The 16,394-nt window shown below is 53.9% G+C and overlaps 1 protein-coding gene and 1 long non-coding RNA gene across 2 annotated transcripts; one reads left to right on the top strand and one right to left on the bottom strand.

The window, feature by feature from the left end:
* The first annotated feature begins 4,609 nt into the window (after positions 1–4,609).
* Positions 4,610–9,250, top strand: CCDC194 (coiled-coil domain containing 194). Its single transcript, XM_084759231.1, has 4 exons — positions 4,610–5,240; positions 6,486–6,582; positions 7,741–7,873; positions 8,291–9,250. Exons 1-4 carry the CDS (start codon positions 4,914–4,916, stop codon positions 8,436–8,438), a joined length of 705 nt encoding a protein of 234 aa, XP_084615357.1. The 5' UTR covers positions 4,610–4,913; the 3' UTR covers positions 8,439–9,250.
* Positions 7,968–8,784, bottom strand: LOC311584666. Its single transcript, XR_014774953.1, has 3 exons — positions 8,644–8,784; positions 8,273–8,429; positions 7,968–8,099 (listed from the first exon to the last, which is right to left on the bottom strand). It is a non-coding gene; the product is annotated as an uncharacterized lncRNA (long non-coding RNA).
* Positions 9,251–16,394: the final 7,144 nt, after the last annotated feature.

The following is a 16,394-nucleotide window of genomic DNA, read 5'->3' as shown; positions in this document are numbered from 1 at the left end:
CCAGAAAAATATGGTAGCTTGGGGATTTTGGCAAAGATGGAGTCAGGATAACATAGAGGTTAAGAACAGACATTAACTACTCAATATTGTGTTGTAAAGCTTTATAAACAAATATAAAAGAGTCTCTGGAGAGACTGTAATTTTGTCTTAGTCTGGACCCAAGGTGAAAACAGTTTTGGGATGCCACTCCATGGAGACTTTGCCTCTACAAACTGAATAAGATCTGAGATGGACTCAGAGGAAGACGTATCAGCCCAAGACAGTTGTCTGTGGCCCTGGCCAGGCTATTGTATTGCAAAATGGCCCTCGGTGGGAGGAGGGAACTGTGGACAGATGAGTCTCCCTGAGAGAGTTGGGGGATTGGCTACGGCTGTGCCTCAGACGGGGTGGCTGCTTCTGTCGGGTAGATGATCTGCAAGACTCTTGAGAATTATGCCATTGCCCCAGGGAACTGATACCCAAGAGGTGTCGTTCTTGTCCTCCTTAATCTCCTCTCCCTCCTATTTAGGGTAGTCGAGTTGTAAGGGAGGGGCATGCCTTTAATACATTACTAATAAAGTAAAATCATTAAGGAATCAGAGCCAACAAGTCTCTATTATTTGTATGATAGCCAGGTTAAGAGAGACTCTAAGAGAAAAAAACCCCACAATTTTATTGTAATAACTCCAACAAAAAGAAAAGAAAAAAAAAAGTAAATAACAGCTGTGAGCATTCATTTGGTTAACATCCTACACAGCTGTGAGCATTCATTTGGTTAACATCCTACACAGCTGTGAGCAGTCATTTGGTTAACATCCTACACAGGTGTGAGCAGTCATTTGGTTAACATCCTACACAGCTGTGAGCAGTCATTTGGTTAACATCCTACACAGCTGTGAGCATTCATTTGGTTAACATCCTACACAGCTGTGAGCATTCATTTGGTTAACATCCTACACAGCTGTGAGCAGTCATTTGGTTAACATCCTACACAGCTGTGAGCAGTCATTTGGTTAACATCCTACACAGGTGTGAGCAGTCATTTGGTTAACATCCTACACAGGTGTGAGCAGTCATTTGGTTAACATCCTACACAGCTGTGAGCGGTCATTTGGTTAACATCCTACACAGCTGTGAGCGGTCATTTGGTTAACATCCTACACAGCTGTGAGCAGTCATTTGGTTAACATCCTACACAGCTGTGAGCAGTCATTTGGTTAACATCCTACACAGGTGTGAGCAGTCATTTGGTTAACATCCTACACAGGTGTGAGCGGTCATTTGGTTAATTCCAGTGGTGGTCCAGCTGATACCCAAGAACAGGCACTGCATGATTTAAACCAGTTTACACTCAGCTAAACCCTGGTAAGGACAGTCTCTCACCTTTGCCTCCCAGACTCCTCCCGTCCTGCAGTGCCCAGCTCTGATATGCATTCTGTCTCAGGGTTACCTCTGCTACATCACATTGAGCCTCCCAATCCCACAAACCCTTCGCCCCCCCTCCTGCCCCCCACCTGGGTCCTGCCGTGCCAAGCATGCATTCCTCTGGTAACTTCCTTCCTCCACATCCTCCTGGGACCCAGCTATTGTCTCTGCCATTTCCTGCCTGTGGTGCTGAGGTTCACTGTTCTGTGTTCCCTCCACCCCACCATGTCCATTGGAGACAATGCGTCCCTGGGGATCCCCAAATGCCCCTTCACTGGCACCCACAAATCATTTTGTGCCTTGATTCTTGTTTGCCTCACATCACTGTCCTTCTCTAGGTACACAACTGGTGACCAAGGTCTTCCCAGCCTCGGGCATGTTGTGCAGGCTTTTCTAGATCTTCAAGATACTATATCTTGAGGTTGTACAAGGGTCTGAGGCTGTCCAACTACTTTGTGTGTATGTTCTGGGAACAACCCCAACGCCTGACCCCAACATGCTTGGCCACACTCAGCCCCTCACTGGGGGATCCTAGGCAGGGGCTCCACCCCTGAGCAACGCCCCCAGCCCCTCACTGGGGGATCCTAGGCAGGGGCTCCACCCCTGAGCCACGCCCCCAGCCCCTCACTGGGGGATCCTAGGCAGGGGCTCCACCCCTGAGCCACGCCCCCAGCCCCTCACTGGGGGATCCTAGGCAGGGGCTCCACCCCTGAGCCACGCCCCCAGCCCCTCACTGGGGGATCCTAGGCAGGGGCTCCACCCCTGAGCCACGCCCCCAGCCCCTCACTGGGGGATCCTAGGCAGGGGCTCCACCCCTGAGCCACGCCCCCAGCCCCTCACTGGGGGATCCTAGGCAGGGGCTCCACCCCTGAGCCATGCCCCCAGCCCCTCACTGGAGGATCCTAGGCAGAGGCTCCACCCCTGAGCCACACCCCCAGCCCCTCACTAGGGGAATCCTAGGCAGAGGCTCCACCCCTGAGCCACACCCCCAGCCCCTCACTGGGGGATCCTAGGCAGGGGCTCCACCCCTGAGCCATGCCCCCAGCCCCTCACTGGGGGATCCTAGGCAGGGGCTCCACCCCTGAGCCATGCCCCCAGCCCCTCACTGGGGGATCCTAGGAAGGGGCTCCACCCCTGAGCCATGCCCCCAGCCCCTCACTGGGGGATCCTAGGAAGGGGCTCTACCCCCAGCCTCATTGGTTGTACTTAGGGCTCTTCTCTAGTGGTATTGGATAGAGGCCTGTCCTCTGAGGCTGACAGTGCCGTATTTGTGAGTTAAGCTGTGCCTGTTACCAAGTGTTGTCACAGCTGGCTCTTGACTTTCTCTCATAGAACGAGGGGCGGGAAGGGTCATTATCGATGCTGGATGGGTCACCTCTTCCCCCCTCTCCTGCTCTAGACTGTTTACCAATTGCTTTGTAATAAACTTACAGATTTCTTGGGGTGAACTTTGGAATGCCACTATGCACGGCCAATGGGAAGACAAGGTTGTCGGTCTCTCACTGAAGTCTGGGAAGCCCCAACTTGCCCAAGGAGGCCCCAACGAGAAGCAGTCAGTCAGGGCCGAGGGCTCCTGGACGCTCCATCTGCCATAGGAAGCGGGGTCACCGGGACACTGTGGCTCCAGGTGCCACCTCTGGGGATTCACTCAGGCCAGCCTGGCTGAGGCGGGTGGCTAGGACCATTCTCCCAGGCGTTTGGACAAACATTGGCTCCTTCTGACAAGGGGCCCTAAAGGAGCAAGTGGCCTGTGTTCCTGACCTGTCCAGGTGAAGGAGCTCAGCTGCCTGTCAGACGCGATTTGACTTCAACTCGGCGGTCTTCTAGCTTAATTTCATACTTCTATGTCATTTAATATTTTTTCTTTTTCGTTTTCTTTTCTTTTTTTCTTTTTTGGCCTTTTCTTTTTTTTCTTTTTTTCTTTCTTTTTTTTTTTTTTTTTAGTTTTTTTTTCGAGACAGGGTCTCTCTGTGTTAGCCTTGGCCGTCCTGGACTCACTTTGTAGACCAGGCTCGCCTCGAACTCATAGCGATCCGCCTGCCTCTGCCTCCCGAATGCTGGTATTAAAGGTATGCGCCACCACGCCCGGCTCTTTTTTGGCCTTTTCAAAACAGGGATTCTCTGTGTAGCCTTAGCTGTCCAGACTAGCTTTGTAGACCAGGCTGGCCTCGAACTCACAGTGATCCACCTGCCTCTGCCTCCCAAGTGCTAGGATTAAAAGCGTGCGCCACCACGCCCGGCTCGAGCTCTCTCTCTCTCTCTCTCTCTCTCTCTCTCTTTTTCAGACCAGGCTGGCCTCAAACTCAGAGAGATTCCCCTGCCTCTGCTCGGGAGTGCTATGATCAGGCACGGGGAGTGGGGGGTGGGGGGGGTGAACGGGACACCTGGCTTGGCCTAGTAGGGCGTTTTATTTGTATTCTCGTCAGTGTTGAACCTCTGGCACCTAGTCTCATGTAGCCCAGGCTGCCCTCTAACTGCATACCACCCTCACCAGGGCTGACAGGGATGTGCTATGGGACACAGCGTCCATTTCACGAACCAAATGAGGGGCACACAGCAAGTCGTCCTCGGCTCACGTTTAGCGAGCAGGTACTGTGTGCTGGGTCCACGTGGTCACAGGGTAGAGGACGAAGCAAAACGTGAGGCTTCCCTTTTTAGGGGCTCAGTTGGAATGTGGGGGCAGCCAAGGAAGGAGACTCGGGTAAAATGATGGCAGACCCCTGGTGTCTGATGACCTGGGGTGCCCCAGGACCCACAAATTTGGAGAGAGAAATAAGCTGAACTCTGGCCTGGGCAGACCCTACATGCCTCTCACGTGCACACAAAATAAATAAAATGCAATAAAAAGTTTTTACAACAACTTTATTTTTTTTTTAAAGATTTACTTATTTGTTTATTATGTATACAGTGCTCTGCCTGCGTGTACACTTGCAGGCCAGAGGAAGGCATCAGATCACATTATAGATGGTTGTGAGCCACCATGTGGTTGCTGGGAATTGAACTCAGGACCTCTAGAGCCATCTCTCCAGCCCCCAACACAACTTTTAAAAAGAACCTTGCTTGAATCTCATTTGCATGGAAAGAGTGCCCACTAGCGACGGAGCACAGTAGGGATGGAGACCTTGCAGGACACCCGCGCCCGCCCCCCCCCCCCCCCCCCGCCCCATCCCAGCTCCCAGACTCAGCTCCCCATCAACAGAACGGGCTCACCTGCCATTCCCGCCTTCCTAATTAGATTTGGTCTTTGGAGTCCCCCCCCCCCCCCCCCCGCCCTGGGACTCTCACCAGTCACTGAGTTCACGGCAACCGGAGGCTCGGAGGGGTCTGGTGGAAGGGCCCCCAGTCTTTTCTTAGAGTGCTCTGAGCTAACCGGCCCGGAGTGATTCCTGCGCACCCCTCCCCACCCCTCGGGAAGCCACCGCTGGGCGGGGCGGAACCGTGGGTGTCCCCAGAGCCCCAAGGTGCCAATTAAGAGCTGGTGGCCCGTCTAGGGTCAGAGCCGCGGCGGGATGGCAGAGCCGGGCCCGGAGCCCGGGCGCGCTTGGCGACTGCTGGCCCTATGCGGGGCTGCGGTGTTCCTGGCGGCGGCCGCGGCAGGAGGGGCGCTGGTGGCCTGGAATCTGGCGGCCTCGACGGCCCGGGGTCCCCGTTGCCCCGAACCCGAGCAGGTCAATTCCACGGTGTGGCCCCCAGACTCGGCGCCCGAGGTGGAAGAACTGCGGCGGCGGCTGGCCGAGGCTGAGCAGCGTCAGGAGAGCCTGGTCTGGCGGCTGCAGCGAGCAGAGGGCAATAGGATGGAGCTGGAGGTGGCGCTCAAGGCCTGCAAGGACCACCAGGTAGGGGCAGGGGAAAGCCAGAAACTCCGCAAAGAGAGCCTGCTTGCCCAGCTCAGCGTCCCCTAACTCCCTAGGGATGGAGCAGAAGTACTGGACTACCTTAGTTCCTCCTACCTCCCAAAATGCCAGTTCCTCTTGGAGTCTAATTTCTAATCCACAACGGCTCTTCTTCCTGCAATTGAACACAAGGAAAAAGCCCAGCCCTGGAGCTTTTAGAGACCTTGTGTCAGATCTCTCTGTGCTGCCTCACTCTTACTTTAGGTTCCATCAGTCCTATTTTGAGAGAGAGACACTTATGTCACCTGTAATTTAGGAGACTAAAGTTGGCCTCTTGGGGTGGTACCAGCAGGACCTTCCTTTTCCTGGGGCCACCCCCTCAGACGGTTTTTTTTTTTTTTTTTTTTTTTTGGTTTTTCGAGACAGAGTTTCTCTGTAGCCTTGGTTGTCCTGTGCTTGCTTTGTAGACCAGGCTGGCCTCGAACTCACAGCAATCCAACTGCCTCCGCCTCCCGAGTGCTGGGATTAAAGGTGTACGCCATACCCCTGGCTTCAGAAGCTTTCTTAACCCTCTTGACTGCCCAGCCTCACGAAACGAAGTGCTCAAAACCCAGTCATTGGAGGAATGGTGTGACATACTCTCATCATAGCACAAGGGAGGCAGAGGCAGGAGCATCAGGATACCCTAGGCATAGCTCCGCCCCAAGCCACGCCCTCAGCCCCTCACTGGGGGATCCTAGGCAGGGACTGAGCCACGCCCCCAGCCTCTTTTTTCTTTTGAAGCATGATCTGCCCAAGGTCCCCAGTGTGTCCTTGAACGGAGGCTGAGGCCCTGCCTGGCTGGAACTCCTGATCTTTCCTCTTCTACCTTCCAAGTGTTGGGGTGACTGTCCAGATGACATTTGAATTTTAAAACTCAAAAGTGTCCTGGCAAGCTGGGCCAGGGGGGACCACAACATTGAGGCCACCTTGGAGTACAAAACATCAGGGCTCTAATCTCAATACGGGAAAGTCAGAATGGCCCCCGACGCACCCTCTGACCACACAGGAGAAGCGCCTGAGGCTCTGGAGGTCACATCCAGCCAGGATGTGTGTCCTGCTTGCTGTAAGATGTCTCAAGGGAGCCAGGTCTGCTTTTCAGGAGGAACCAATGTGAGCCTCAAACATTGTCAGAGTTCCGGGGGAGCTCAGCGAGCCCAGCGAGCCCCTCCTCTGTTCCTGTCTTCCTCCCCTCTCTCCTGTCTGCAGAGTCGGCTCCAGGCCCAGCTGAAGGCCCTGAAGAGTGAGATGGACCAGGCAGAAGCCAGAGGCACGCAGATGGGGCTGGAGAACGGAGAGCTGGCAGGTGGGGCTGGTGTGTGTGTGCGTGTGCGCTCGCGCGCGCGCGTGTGTGTGTGTGTGTGTGTGTGTGTGTATGTGTGTGTATGTGTGTGTGTGTTTTGGGTAGGCTGGCGGGTGGGCTGGTGTGGAGTTGTGGGGGGGGTCTGGGCGAGCCTGGTGGGCTGGTGTGGTGGTGGTGTGTGTGTGTGTGTGTGTGTGTGTGGTGGGTCTGGGTGAGGCTGGCAGGTGGGCTGGTGTGGCGGTGTGTGTGTGGGGTCTGGGCGAGGCAGATCCCTAGAAACATTTGCGCAGTGCATAGACTTGCAGTCGCTGTGCAAACCATCTAAAAAAGACATTAATGAAAAGCAAGCAAGCAAACAAACAGAGTAAAAAAGAAGGCCGGGCATGGTGGCACATGCCTTTAATCCCAGCACTGGGGAGGCAGAGGCAGGCAGACCTCTCGGAGTTTGAGGCCAGCCTGGTCTACAAAGTGAGTCCAGGACAGCTGACTTGAAAATAACGAAGACTAGACTGTCCCTGTGCTTGGCAGATAGAAAATCTGCCTAGCACAGAGAACCCTGGGTTCGAGAGCAGCATGCACAAGCCAGGCCTGCCTGGTGGCACACCTGTCACCCCAAGACCCAGGAGGCTGAGACAGGAGGGTATTTGTGAGTTGAGGTCAACCTGTGCTACACAGTAAGACTCAGTCTTAAAACAAAAACAAAAGCTGCATGCGCCTGGTGTGGGGGTGGGGTCTGGGCAAGGCTGGCAGGTGGGCTGGTGTGGCACACAGGAAGCTGGAAGCAGGAATCAGGCGTTTGGAGTCAGTCTCGGGTTATGTAGTAAGTCTGAAGTCAGGCTGGGCTACATGAGACTTTGTCTCCTAAAACCACTAAGGACACTGAAATGAGCGGGGCGGTGATGTTGTACGACTTTAATCCCAGCATTTGGGAGACAGAGGCAGGCGGATCACTGTGAGCTCGAGGCCAGCCTGGTCTGCAAAGTGAGTCCAGGACAGCCAGAGCTACACAGGGAAACCCTGTCTTGAAAAAACAAAAACAAACAAAACAAAAAGAATATTGAAATAATGACTATGACGATGATGATGAACATAGAAAGTCATGTACATTTTAAGCCAAGCATCCACCAGTCACGCAGATTCATGGTGCTCTGGCCCCTGCAGAAGCCTTGGCGCGCTGGGAGGCAGCTGCCACTGAGTCCAAGCGACATCTGGAAGAGGCGCTGCAGCGCGCAGGCGCAGCAGAGGCAGACGGCGAGGCTTGCCTTGGCCGCGAGGTGGCGCTGACGGAGCGCGTGTGAGTTAAAGAGCGGGTCGCGGGGCAGATGGACAGGGCCTCTGGCCAATGACTGTGTGGGATGCGGTTCTTTGGCCCAATCTGTATGCAGAGGCGTGGCTTAATCACACTGGGCGGGGTGGCTACGTGGGCGGGGCTTGGAGATGAAGTTGAAGGTAGCCGGGATAGGTTGTCTGGGGGTGCGGTCCCCAGGTTGAAGGTGTCACTGGGTAAGGGATGTGGCACTCTAGGGAGGGAGGAGCAGGGAGAAAAAACAAGGCGTATGGAGCGAGAAGAGTCAGTCAGGGGTTTGGGGAGGATCTTGGGGAGGGGGAGGGAGGGCCCGGAATCCCTGGGGAGGGGGAGCCCTGACGGTAGAGACCCCCAGACGGACACGGGGTGGGGGTGTCGGGAGCTCACAGTTCCCTCCTTCCGCAGTTACGCCCTGGAAGCCGAGCTCGGCACCCTGAGGAGAGGGTCGCGCCCCCGACTCCGCTCGGGATCTAAATCCAAGCCCAGCGTCCGCTCCCGACCGACGTCTGGATCCACCAAGGGCTGCCGGAGGCCACCTCGCGATCTCCAGTAGGGACGGGGCGGAAAGTGTGCGTGAGAAGCGTGGCCCGCAGCATCCACGCGCAGCTTTCCACCCACGACAGCCTAGGTGGCAGGCAGCACACAGACTCAACCGTCCCACATAGGGAAACTGAGGCTCCTTCGCCCAGGCCCTGGGGTCCCTGGGGTCCCTGGTGTCCGCGACACAACCTGCATCCCGTAGTCAAGGCTGGGCTCACCCAGTAGGAGCACAAACAACTCCAGGTGCGATTTCAACAGAGAACCGGGGCGCACGCAAATGACGGTTACAAGTCCTGAGGAGCCTCGAGGGTCGGGGTCGGGGGACCGCGCTGTGGAGGAGAAGCCCGCGCGACAGGACAGGACAGCGCAGGAAGCAGGACCGGGATCTTGCTGAGTCACACAGAGGGAAAGGGCTCAAAGAGTGACTGCTGGTTACTAACTCCCCTCCCGCCCTTCCCGCCGCTCTCTCCCCTCGCCCCTTCCCTGCCCCCTCCCCCTTCCCCTTCCACTGGATCTCTCGTAGCTGATTTTGACCTCACTAGCTAGGCAGCCCCCCCTCCCCACCGCATCGCTGAGGGCCGACGCCAGCATCCTGCTCAATGAGCTCGTGTGCACTTAGTTTCACATTATTTGTGAGCCTTACAATTAATGTTTTTTGCTTTTTGGGTTTTTTGTTTTGGTTCCCCACCCCCACCCCATCTTCCTATGTAGCTCAGGTTGGCCTGAAAACACACCGTCCTGCATTGCTTCAACAAGCTTGGCTCATTTTCCCTTTGAAACCGCTTATCCACGTTTAAAGTGACTAATACAGAGAATTTTTGGATATTTTCCATCCAGATTCTTAAATTTCTCTTTGTTTCCGTTTGTTCCACGCACTGGAGCTAGGCCTCACACCAGTCTGTGAACACCCGCCAGTCTCAGACCCATGAATACTGAGGAGTTTGGGGAGGGGGTGAAGAGGAAGCCCTGTAACTAAGGCTGCACCCACATCACTGACACTGATCCCAGGGGGATCCAGCACCCCCCCTCCAGCCTACTTTGGTACTACATTTTAGCTGTGCACATACCTGCAAGCAGAGGATGTACAGAATAAATGAAAAATTAAAAACATTTGTTGTGCTGGACTACACAGAGAAACCCTGTCTTGAAAAACAAACAATAACCATTTGTTTGTTTGAGACAGGATCTCTCTATGTAGCCCTGGCTGTCCTGAAATTCAGAGATCCGCCTGCCTCTGCCTCCCAAGTGCGCCACCAGGCCTGGCCAAAAACAAAACCAAAAGCCCTTTCTTTTCTACATCCCACAAACACAGTGCACAGTATGGAGAGGGCACCTGTCACCTCAGCTGGCAAACAGGGAAGCTGAGGTCCAGACCCACCGGGGCCTGATTATCAAACAAAAGCAAAGCCAAGCCCAAAACGTTTGTAAACACTTTACGTTTGCTCGACTGTAGAGAAACACATCCTCTGGGTTTGGAGATGGAACAGAGGTAAAAGCGAAACTCTGGCTGCTCTTTCTGAGGACCCAAGTTCGATCCCCAGCACCCACAATCCAGCGCCTCTCAAGCGCTGTAACTCCAGCTTCCGGGAATACGACGCCCCCTTCTGGCCTCTGCTGCCACACACAGATACATAAAAACACAACTTTAGAAATGGGATGCGGGGATACTAGGGGTGTAGTTCAGTGTCAGAGTGGTGGGTGTAGAACTTTAGACACAGTATCAAAAAAAAAAAAAGAAAGAAAGAAAAAGAGGCATTTTTGTTTTTTGTAAACTGGAAGAGGGAGCCAAGGAGTTTTTAGTTGCCATTCCGCTTCGCTCCACCAGGGGTCGCCGCAGCACACAGGGCGGCGAGGTGGGGACAGAGCCGGTAGCCCTGCCCTGAGAACTGGGGAGCTCAGCAGGATGAGGGGCAGCCTTGCCTACAAAAGAAATCTGAGACCAGACTGAGCTACATGAGACTGTCACAAGCAAACAAGTAACATCTGCAGCGGTAATTACAACAGTGCGGAGACTATCAGCCTGGCTTACAGCAGAGATTCTGCAGGGGAAACTATCAGAAAAGGCCGTGTCTAAGTGTGGAAGGCAACAGGGAACCATGGGAGGCCCATGACCAGGATGCACGGGGCCGCAGGCGGTCAGGGTGACTTGGAGTGACAGTGTGCCAGGTCTCCGCTGGTGCCACAGCACTGAGTCATGTGACTGGCCTGGCCCTCCGTGGGCAGCCCCAGGTTTGCTCTTTTCTGCCTGATTTTTTTTTTTTCTTTTTCGAGACAGGGTTTTTCTGAGTAGCCTTGGCTGTCCTGGACTCACTTTGTAGACCACGCTGGCCTTGAACTCACAGTGATCCGCCTGCCTCTGCCTCCTGAGTGCTGGGATTAAAGGCGTGCACCACCACGCCTGGCGCCTCTGATTGTTTTAAGACAGGGTTTCATGTAGCCCAGGCTGGCCTCCAACCTGCTATGTAGCTGAAGATGACCCGCACTTCTGCTCCCTCTGCCCCAGCCCCCAGTGTTGGGCCGACAGGCAGGCACAGGGGCTGAGCCACGGCATGCTGGACAAGCTGAACCAGCTCCCTACAGCCTTTGAACCATGTTTGTTTGTTTGTTTACAGTGCTGAAGACACAACCCTTTGCAGAGCCCAGTGCCCACAGGGCAAATCACTCCACCCTGAGTCATGAGTCTCTCACTTAAAAAATACTACATTATTGCTGTGTTATACAGAGCTCTGTGGTGCCCACGCAGAGGTGGGAGAACAACCTGCAGGAGTCAGTTCTCCTTCTACCGCGTGGGTTCGGGAAAGAGGGTCCTCAGATTTGGTGACAGGCACCGTTAGCCTCTGAGCAGTCTGTCCTGACCTGTCTCTTACCCCTGTCCCCAGCAACGCCTAGGAACAACTGTCCTTCCTGTATGGTCTGTGCCACACTGAGGCCCCTCCTGTGAGTACAGGAGTGGGGGTGGGGTGGGGGCAGCAACAGGTGTCCCACAGTGGTGATGACCAGAATCCTCTGGGAGCCTCACCTCAGAGTCCTAAAGGGGACACTCCACCATGCTGCCCCTAATTGCAAACCAACCCCGCATCACTTTCCCCTAAAAACCGGAAAACATATTCACGGAGAACTGAGAGGGAGGGTGTGTCCGGCTGGCAGAAGACGGTGCCCTCCGCCAGGCTTTTGCTGGCACACACACCTTCAACCCCAGAATTTAGGGTGCAGAGGCAGGAGATGCTCTGCAAATCAGAGGCCCGCCTGATCAACATCAAAAGTTGCAGGTTAGGGCCGGGCGTGGTGGCGCATGCCATTAATCCCACCACTCAGGAGGCAGAGGCAGGTGGATCGCTGTGAGTTCGAGGCCAGCCTAGTCTACAAAGCGAGTCCTGCACAGCCAAGGCTACACAGAGAAACCCTGTCTGGAAAAACAAACAAACAAACAAACAAAAGTTGCAGATTAGCCAGGTCTGTCTTGGAAGAAAAAAAAAAAAAGTCGAAAAAGCCATTTTTTTCCTTTATATACTTCTGTGACCCAGCACCCCAGAAGCTGAGGCAGAAGGACTGCTGTGAGTTCAGGGCAAGCCTTTGAGTAGCCTAGCCTCATAGTACTTGGACTACATAGTGACACCCTGTCTCAAAACAATAAAACAAAAAAACAAACTGTGACATTTTTCCCCTAACCTCTGCAATGACTTTTTTTTTAAACCTCCTGTCTCCGTGAAGACTGAGCTGTCCAGCTGGTGGCAAGTACAGACTTCCTTCGAAAGGTTCCCACCTAAACAAACAACTCAGGCCCAATTGATTGTTTTCCATTTAGAGAGAAAGAAAAGGTGGGGAGGAGATGGGGGGGGCCAGGGGGGAGCGGAACATCCACGAGGATTCTGGCCTGAGCATCCGAGGGGACGAGGACGCAGCTATGGGCAAAGTTTCCTGTGACCATGACAAATTGTTTTCAGGAAAATCACAGAGCTGTCCCATCAGGGAAATGAGGTTGACCTGGCAGGAGTCTTGCCTGCCTGCCTCCCTCCCTCCCTCCCTCCCTCCCTCCCTCCCTCCTTCCCTCCTTCCCTCCCTCCCTCCCTAAGGGATGACCTGGCAGGGGTTGGGGCAGAGGCTCCAGAACATCTATTTTTAGAGATGTTCCACAGCTTGGCAGGAGTGGGCAGGGCAGCAGCCTTGCTAAGGGCACTCTGGTGGCAGCTGTGTCCCGTGTGCTCTAACAGGAGGTTAGAGCTGGACACACTGATGGCTGACCTTTCTCCTTGTTGAAAGAAAAAAATGGAGGTGCCGTCAGTGAACCACAGCCTGTACGGGCTGGGAAGGCAAACAGAAAAGCAAAATGGCTCCGTGGGCCACGGAGGCTCCGTGCAGGAAAGCTGAGCGCTGTGGACTCTCGGCTTCATCCTCAGCACTCAGGAGATGGTTCCCCAAAGGCCCTTGCCTCTGAGCTGAGGACCTGACTTCAGTCCTCGGGCCCCACATGGTGGAAGCAGAGGACTGACTCTTAGAAGTTGTCCTCTGACACACACACACACACACACACACACACACACACACACACACACACACACCCGCCCCCTCTTGCGTGCACAGGCACAAAGCTTAGCTGTCTCCTGTTAATCAAGTACTCCCAAGGGCAGCCTAGGGTACATGAAACCTTGCTTCAAAAAATGAATTAAAACTCTGAGATTGAATTACCGTGAGAAAAGAAAATATCATTTTGATCTTTATAGAAATGAAGTTACACCGGGCGTTGGTGGCGCACGCCTTTAATCCCAGCACTCGGAGGCAGAGGCAGACGGATCTCTGAGAGTTCGAGGCCAGCCTGGTCTACAAAGCATGTCCAGGACAGTCAAGGCTTCACAGAGAGGCCCTGTCTCGAAAAACCAAAAAGAAAAAGAAATAAAGCCTGGTCTACAAAAGCCAAGGCTACACAGAGAAACCCTATCTCGAAGAACCAAAAAAAAAAAAAAAAAAAAAAGAAGAAGAAGAAGAAGAAATAAATAAATGAGATTAGTATGTATGTTTAAAATTTAACAGTTGCCAACATGCCAACACATGACCACCATTGGGTCTCGGGTGGTTTTTTGATTTTCTGAGAGTTTACAATTGCCTTATTTTTCCTTTCCTGACTTTATTCCTAGTATTATTGTTGTTGTTATCATTACTGTTTTGGTTTTTTCAAGGCAGGGTTTGTCTTGTAGTCCTGGTTGGACTCACTTTGTAGACCAGGCTGGTCTCGAACTCAGAGAGATCCACCTGCCTCTGCCTCCTGAGTGCTGGGATTAAAGGTGTGCGCCACCATGCCTGGCTTCATTTTATTATTTTATGTAGATGGGTTTTGCCCCCATGTGCAGTCCCTGTGGAAGCCAGAAGATGGCGTCAGATCCCCAGAACTGGAGTTAGTGAAGGGTGCTGGGAACGAAACTCGAGTCCTCTGCAGCAGCAGCAGCTGTGCTGAGGCGCCGCTGTTTGTTTTCAGTGCATTTCTGTGTATTTGCTTGTGTGTGGTGGGCACTCACACACCACAGCACACACACACACACGGATGTCAGAGGACAGTCCGTGGGATTCCAGTCTCTCCTTCCACCGTGTGGGTCCTGGGAGTCAAACTCACACTGTCAGGCTTGGCATCAAGCACCTTTATTCCTTGAGCCTCTCGCTGGCCCCTTAACTGACATCATGCTTCTAAGTACACTCAGGCAACGCGGTCAACTCTACTAGAACCGGCCCTGACACTGGCCGCTGCTGCCTGCAGGCCGGGGTCTTCCACAGGACCCTGTCACTCACATGCCAGCCACCACTGTCGCTGTCCGCTGGGTTCACAGCACCAACAACTGGAGACTGTGACCTCCCACTGTGTACAGCCTTTCAGCTATCGCACGGCAGCCCTAAGGCATGTGGTTGCGAGTTTCAGTTTTCAGTACCTACAGAAGTCCCACGGCTATTTTATTTTACTTCTTTTTTGGTTTTTCATGACATGGTTTCTCTGTGTAGCTCTGGCTGTCCTGGAACTTGCCTTGTAGACCAGGCTGGCCTCGAACTCGCAGCGATCCGCCTGCCTCTGCCTCCCGAGTGCTGGGATTAAAGGCATGTGCCACCACGGCCGGCTTCTGCGCCTGGCTCTTATTTATTATTGTACTTTGTTTCCCTGGCTGTTTTGCCTACATGCCCGATTGTGTACCATGTGTGGGCACGGTGCCCTCAGACAGAGGCCAGAAGCAGGCATCAGATTCCCCGGAGACTAGAGTCACAGGTGGTTACTAGCCATTGTGTAGGTGCTGGGAATCGAACCCAGATCTTTGGGGGAAAGCAGCCAGGGATCTTTGTTGATGTGCCATCTCTAGCCCTGTCTCATAGTTTAAGGCTGCTGGTCTTCCAGGCACTATAGGAAGGCCTTTGGAGTTATGCTGGGCGTTGGGAAGATGGCTCTGTGAATAAAAGCACTTACCTCGAAACCCGTGCGCCAGCGCTCCACACCTGGAACCCACTGAAGGCAGAAGAGAACGGACCACAGACATACACAACAATGAAGGTTAAAAAGAAACAAGCTCTGTGTGGCTCACTGCTTAACATGCTCCCCTAGCGCACGAGCTGCCCGGAGCTCCAGTCCCAGCACCCCACAAGTCAGGGGTGGTGGTGCATACCTGTAACCCCAGAACTCGGGAGGTGCAGACAGGAGTTCAAGGCTATCCTTAGCTACACAGCCACTTGGAGGTCAGCCTGGACAACAAGAAACCCACTCTTCTTTTTTTTTTTTTTTTTTTTAATTGCACATGAGTACTTTATCTTTAGCAGAGGGCATCAGCAGTCTGCCCTATCTGTGATGGTCTCCCCCACTCCCCCCCCACAACACTCCCCCCCCCACCCCCGCCTGCCTGGCAAACCCCGGGCCAGGGCCTGTTGGGCCCCAGCTGCAGCCCCCAGCCCTGCTGCCCCCACCCAGCGGCTGGCCAGGAAGGGTCTAGAATCAAGAATCACCGGGTAGCTCTGCAAAGGCCAAAGGTCACACAGGGTTTCCTGCCCGCCCCTGGGAACTTCCTCCTTCCCAACCCCACACCCGGCTGCTCAGGCCACCTCCATCCCAGGCCTCTGGGCCCAGACGCCCTTCCCCCCACTGGACCCCACAGAGGGCACAGCTGCTACTTAACCAGCTCCTGTCCCTTCCCCCAAAAGGTCAGGGACAGCAGTAGTGGAGTAAGCGGGGTAAAGGATTCAAGAAGATTTTCCCAGTTGCTTTTGGGGTGAGAGCACCCCAAGCATCCTTTTCTCTGTGACCCTGAAATCTCACACCTGTCTGAGCATTATCCCACAGAGACCCTAGAAAACTCCACATGGGCCCCCACCTACCAACAAAGCTCACTGCTACTTCTTGGGACCCTGAAGCCACAGCAGGCTAGGAACATAAGCACGCCTTTGTCACAGAGGGGAAACTGAGGCAGATTGCGGCTGCTCTTCATAAAGTTCATAGAGGCCTCTCTCCCCTTTCTCTACTCCAAGATCCTGCCGTAGATTTTTTTTTTGTAGTGTTTGTGGGGAACCTGGGCAGCGACTCCAGCCCTGAGCCACGTCCTCAGCCCGTCACTGGGGGATTCTAGCTTGGCCTAGACAGACCGTAATCCTAGAGCATCCTCAGGATATCTTTGTGTGGTGGTGAAATATTTGAGGGAGGCTGTGTCACTGTCACCCAAGAAATCCATGAGGTCCTTATGTGCACTAATTGAGCGCCACTGGTTATCCATTTTGGAAAATTTCCCTGAAGCTCCTGCGTGGGAATATGCCAACCCACAATCCTGTATCTTGATCCAAAATTCCTTTATGTGTGTGTGTGTGTGTGTGTGTGTGTGTGTGTGTGTGTGTGAGAGAGAGAGAGAGAGAGAGAGAGAGAGAGAGAGAGAGAGAGAGAGAGAAGAGCTAGCCTGGGAGCTAGCCCACGGTGACCTCTGTGCTGCTCCATGGGACATAATCAGTGGCACCCCAG

The sequence above is a fragment of the Acomys minous genome, assembly GCF_964271855.1.
Source record: "Acomys minous genome assembly, chromosome: 15".
NCBI classification, from domain to species: Eukaryota; Metazoa; Chordata; class Mammalia; order Rodentia; family Muridae; genus Acomys; species Acomys minous.
This window is presented reverse-complemented; position numbering and strand designations above follow the sequence as displayed.

Excerpts from the sequence above, each read along its gene's own strand:
- CCDC194 (XM_084759231.1), top strand. The coding sequence starts at position 4,914 with ATGGCAGAGCCGGGCCCGGAGCCCGGGCGCGCTTGGCGACTGCTGGCC. Across the intron at positions 5,241-6,485 it reads AGGCCTGCAAGGACCACCAG|AGTCGGCTCCAGGCCCAGCT; the intron begins GTAGGGGCAGGG and ends TCCTGTCTGCAG. Across the intron at positions 6,583-7,740 it reads GGAGAACGGAGAGCTGGCAG|AAGCCTTGGCGCGCTGGGAG; the intron begins GTGGGGCTGGTG and ends TGGCCCCTGCAG.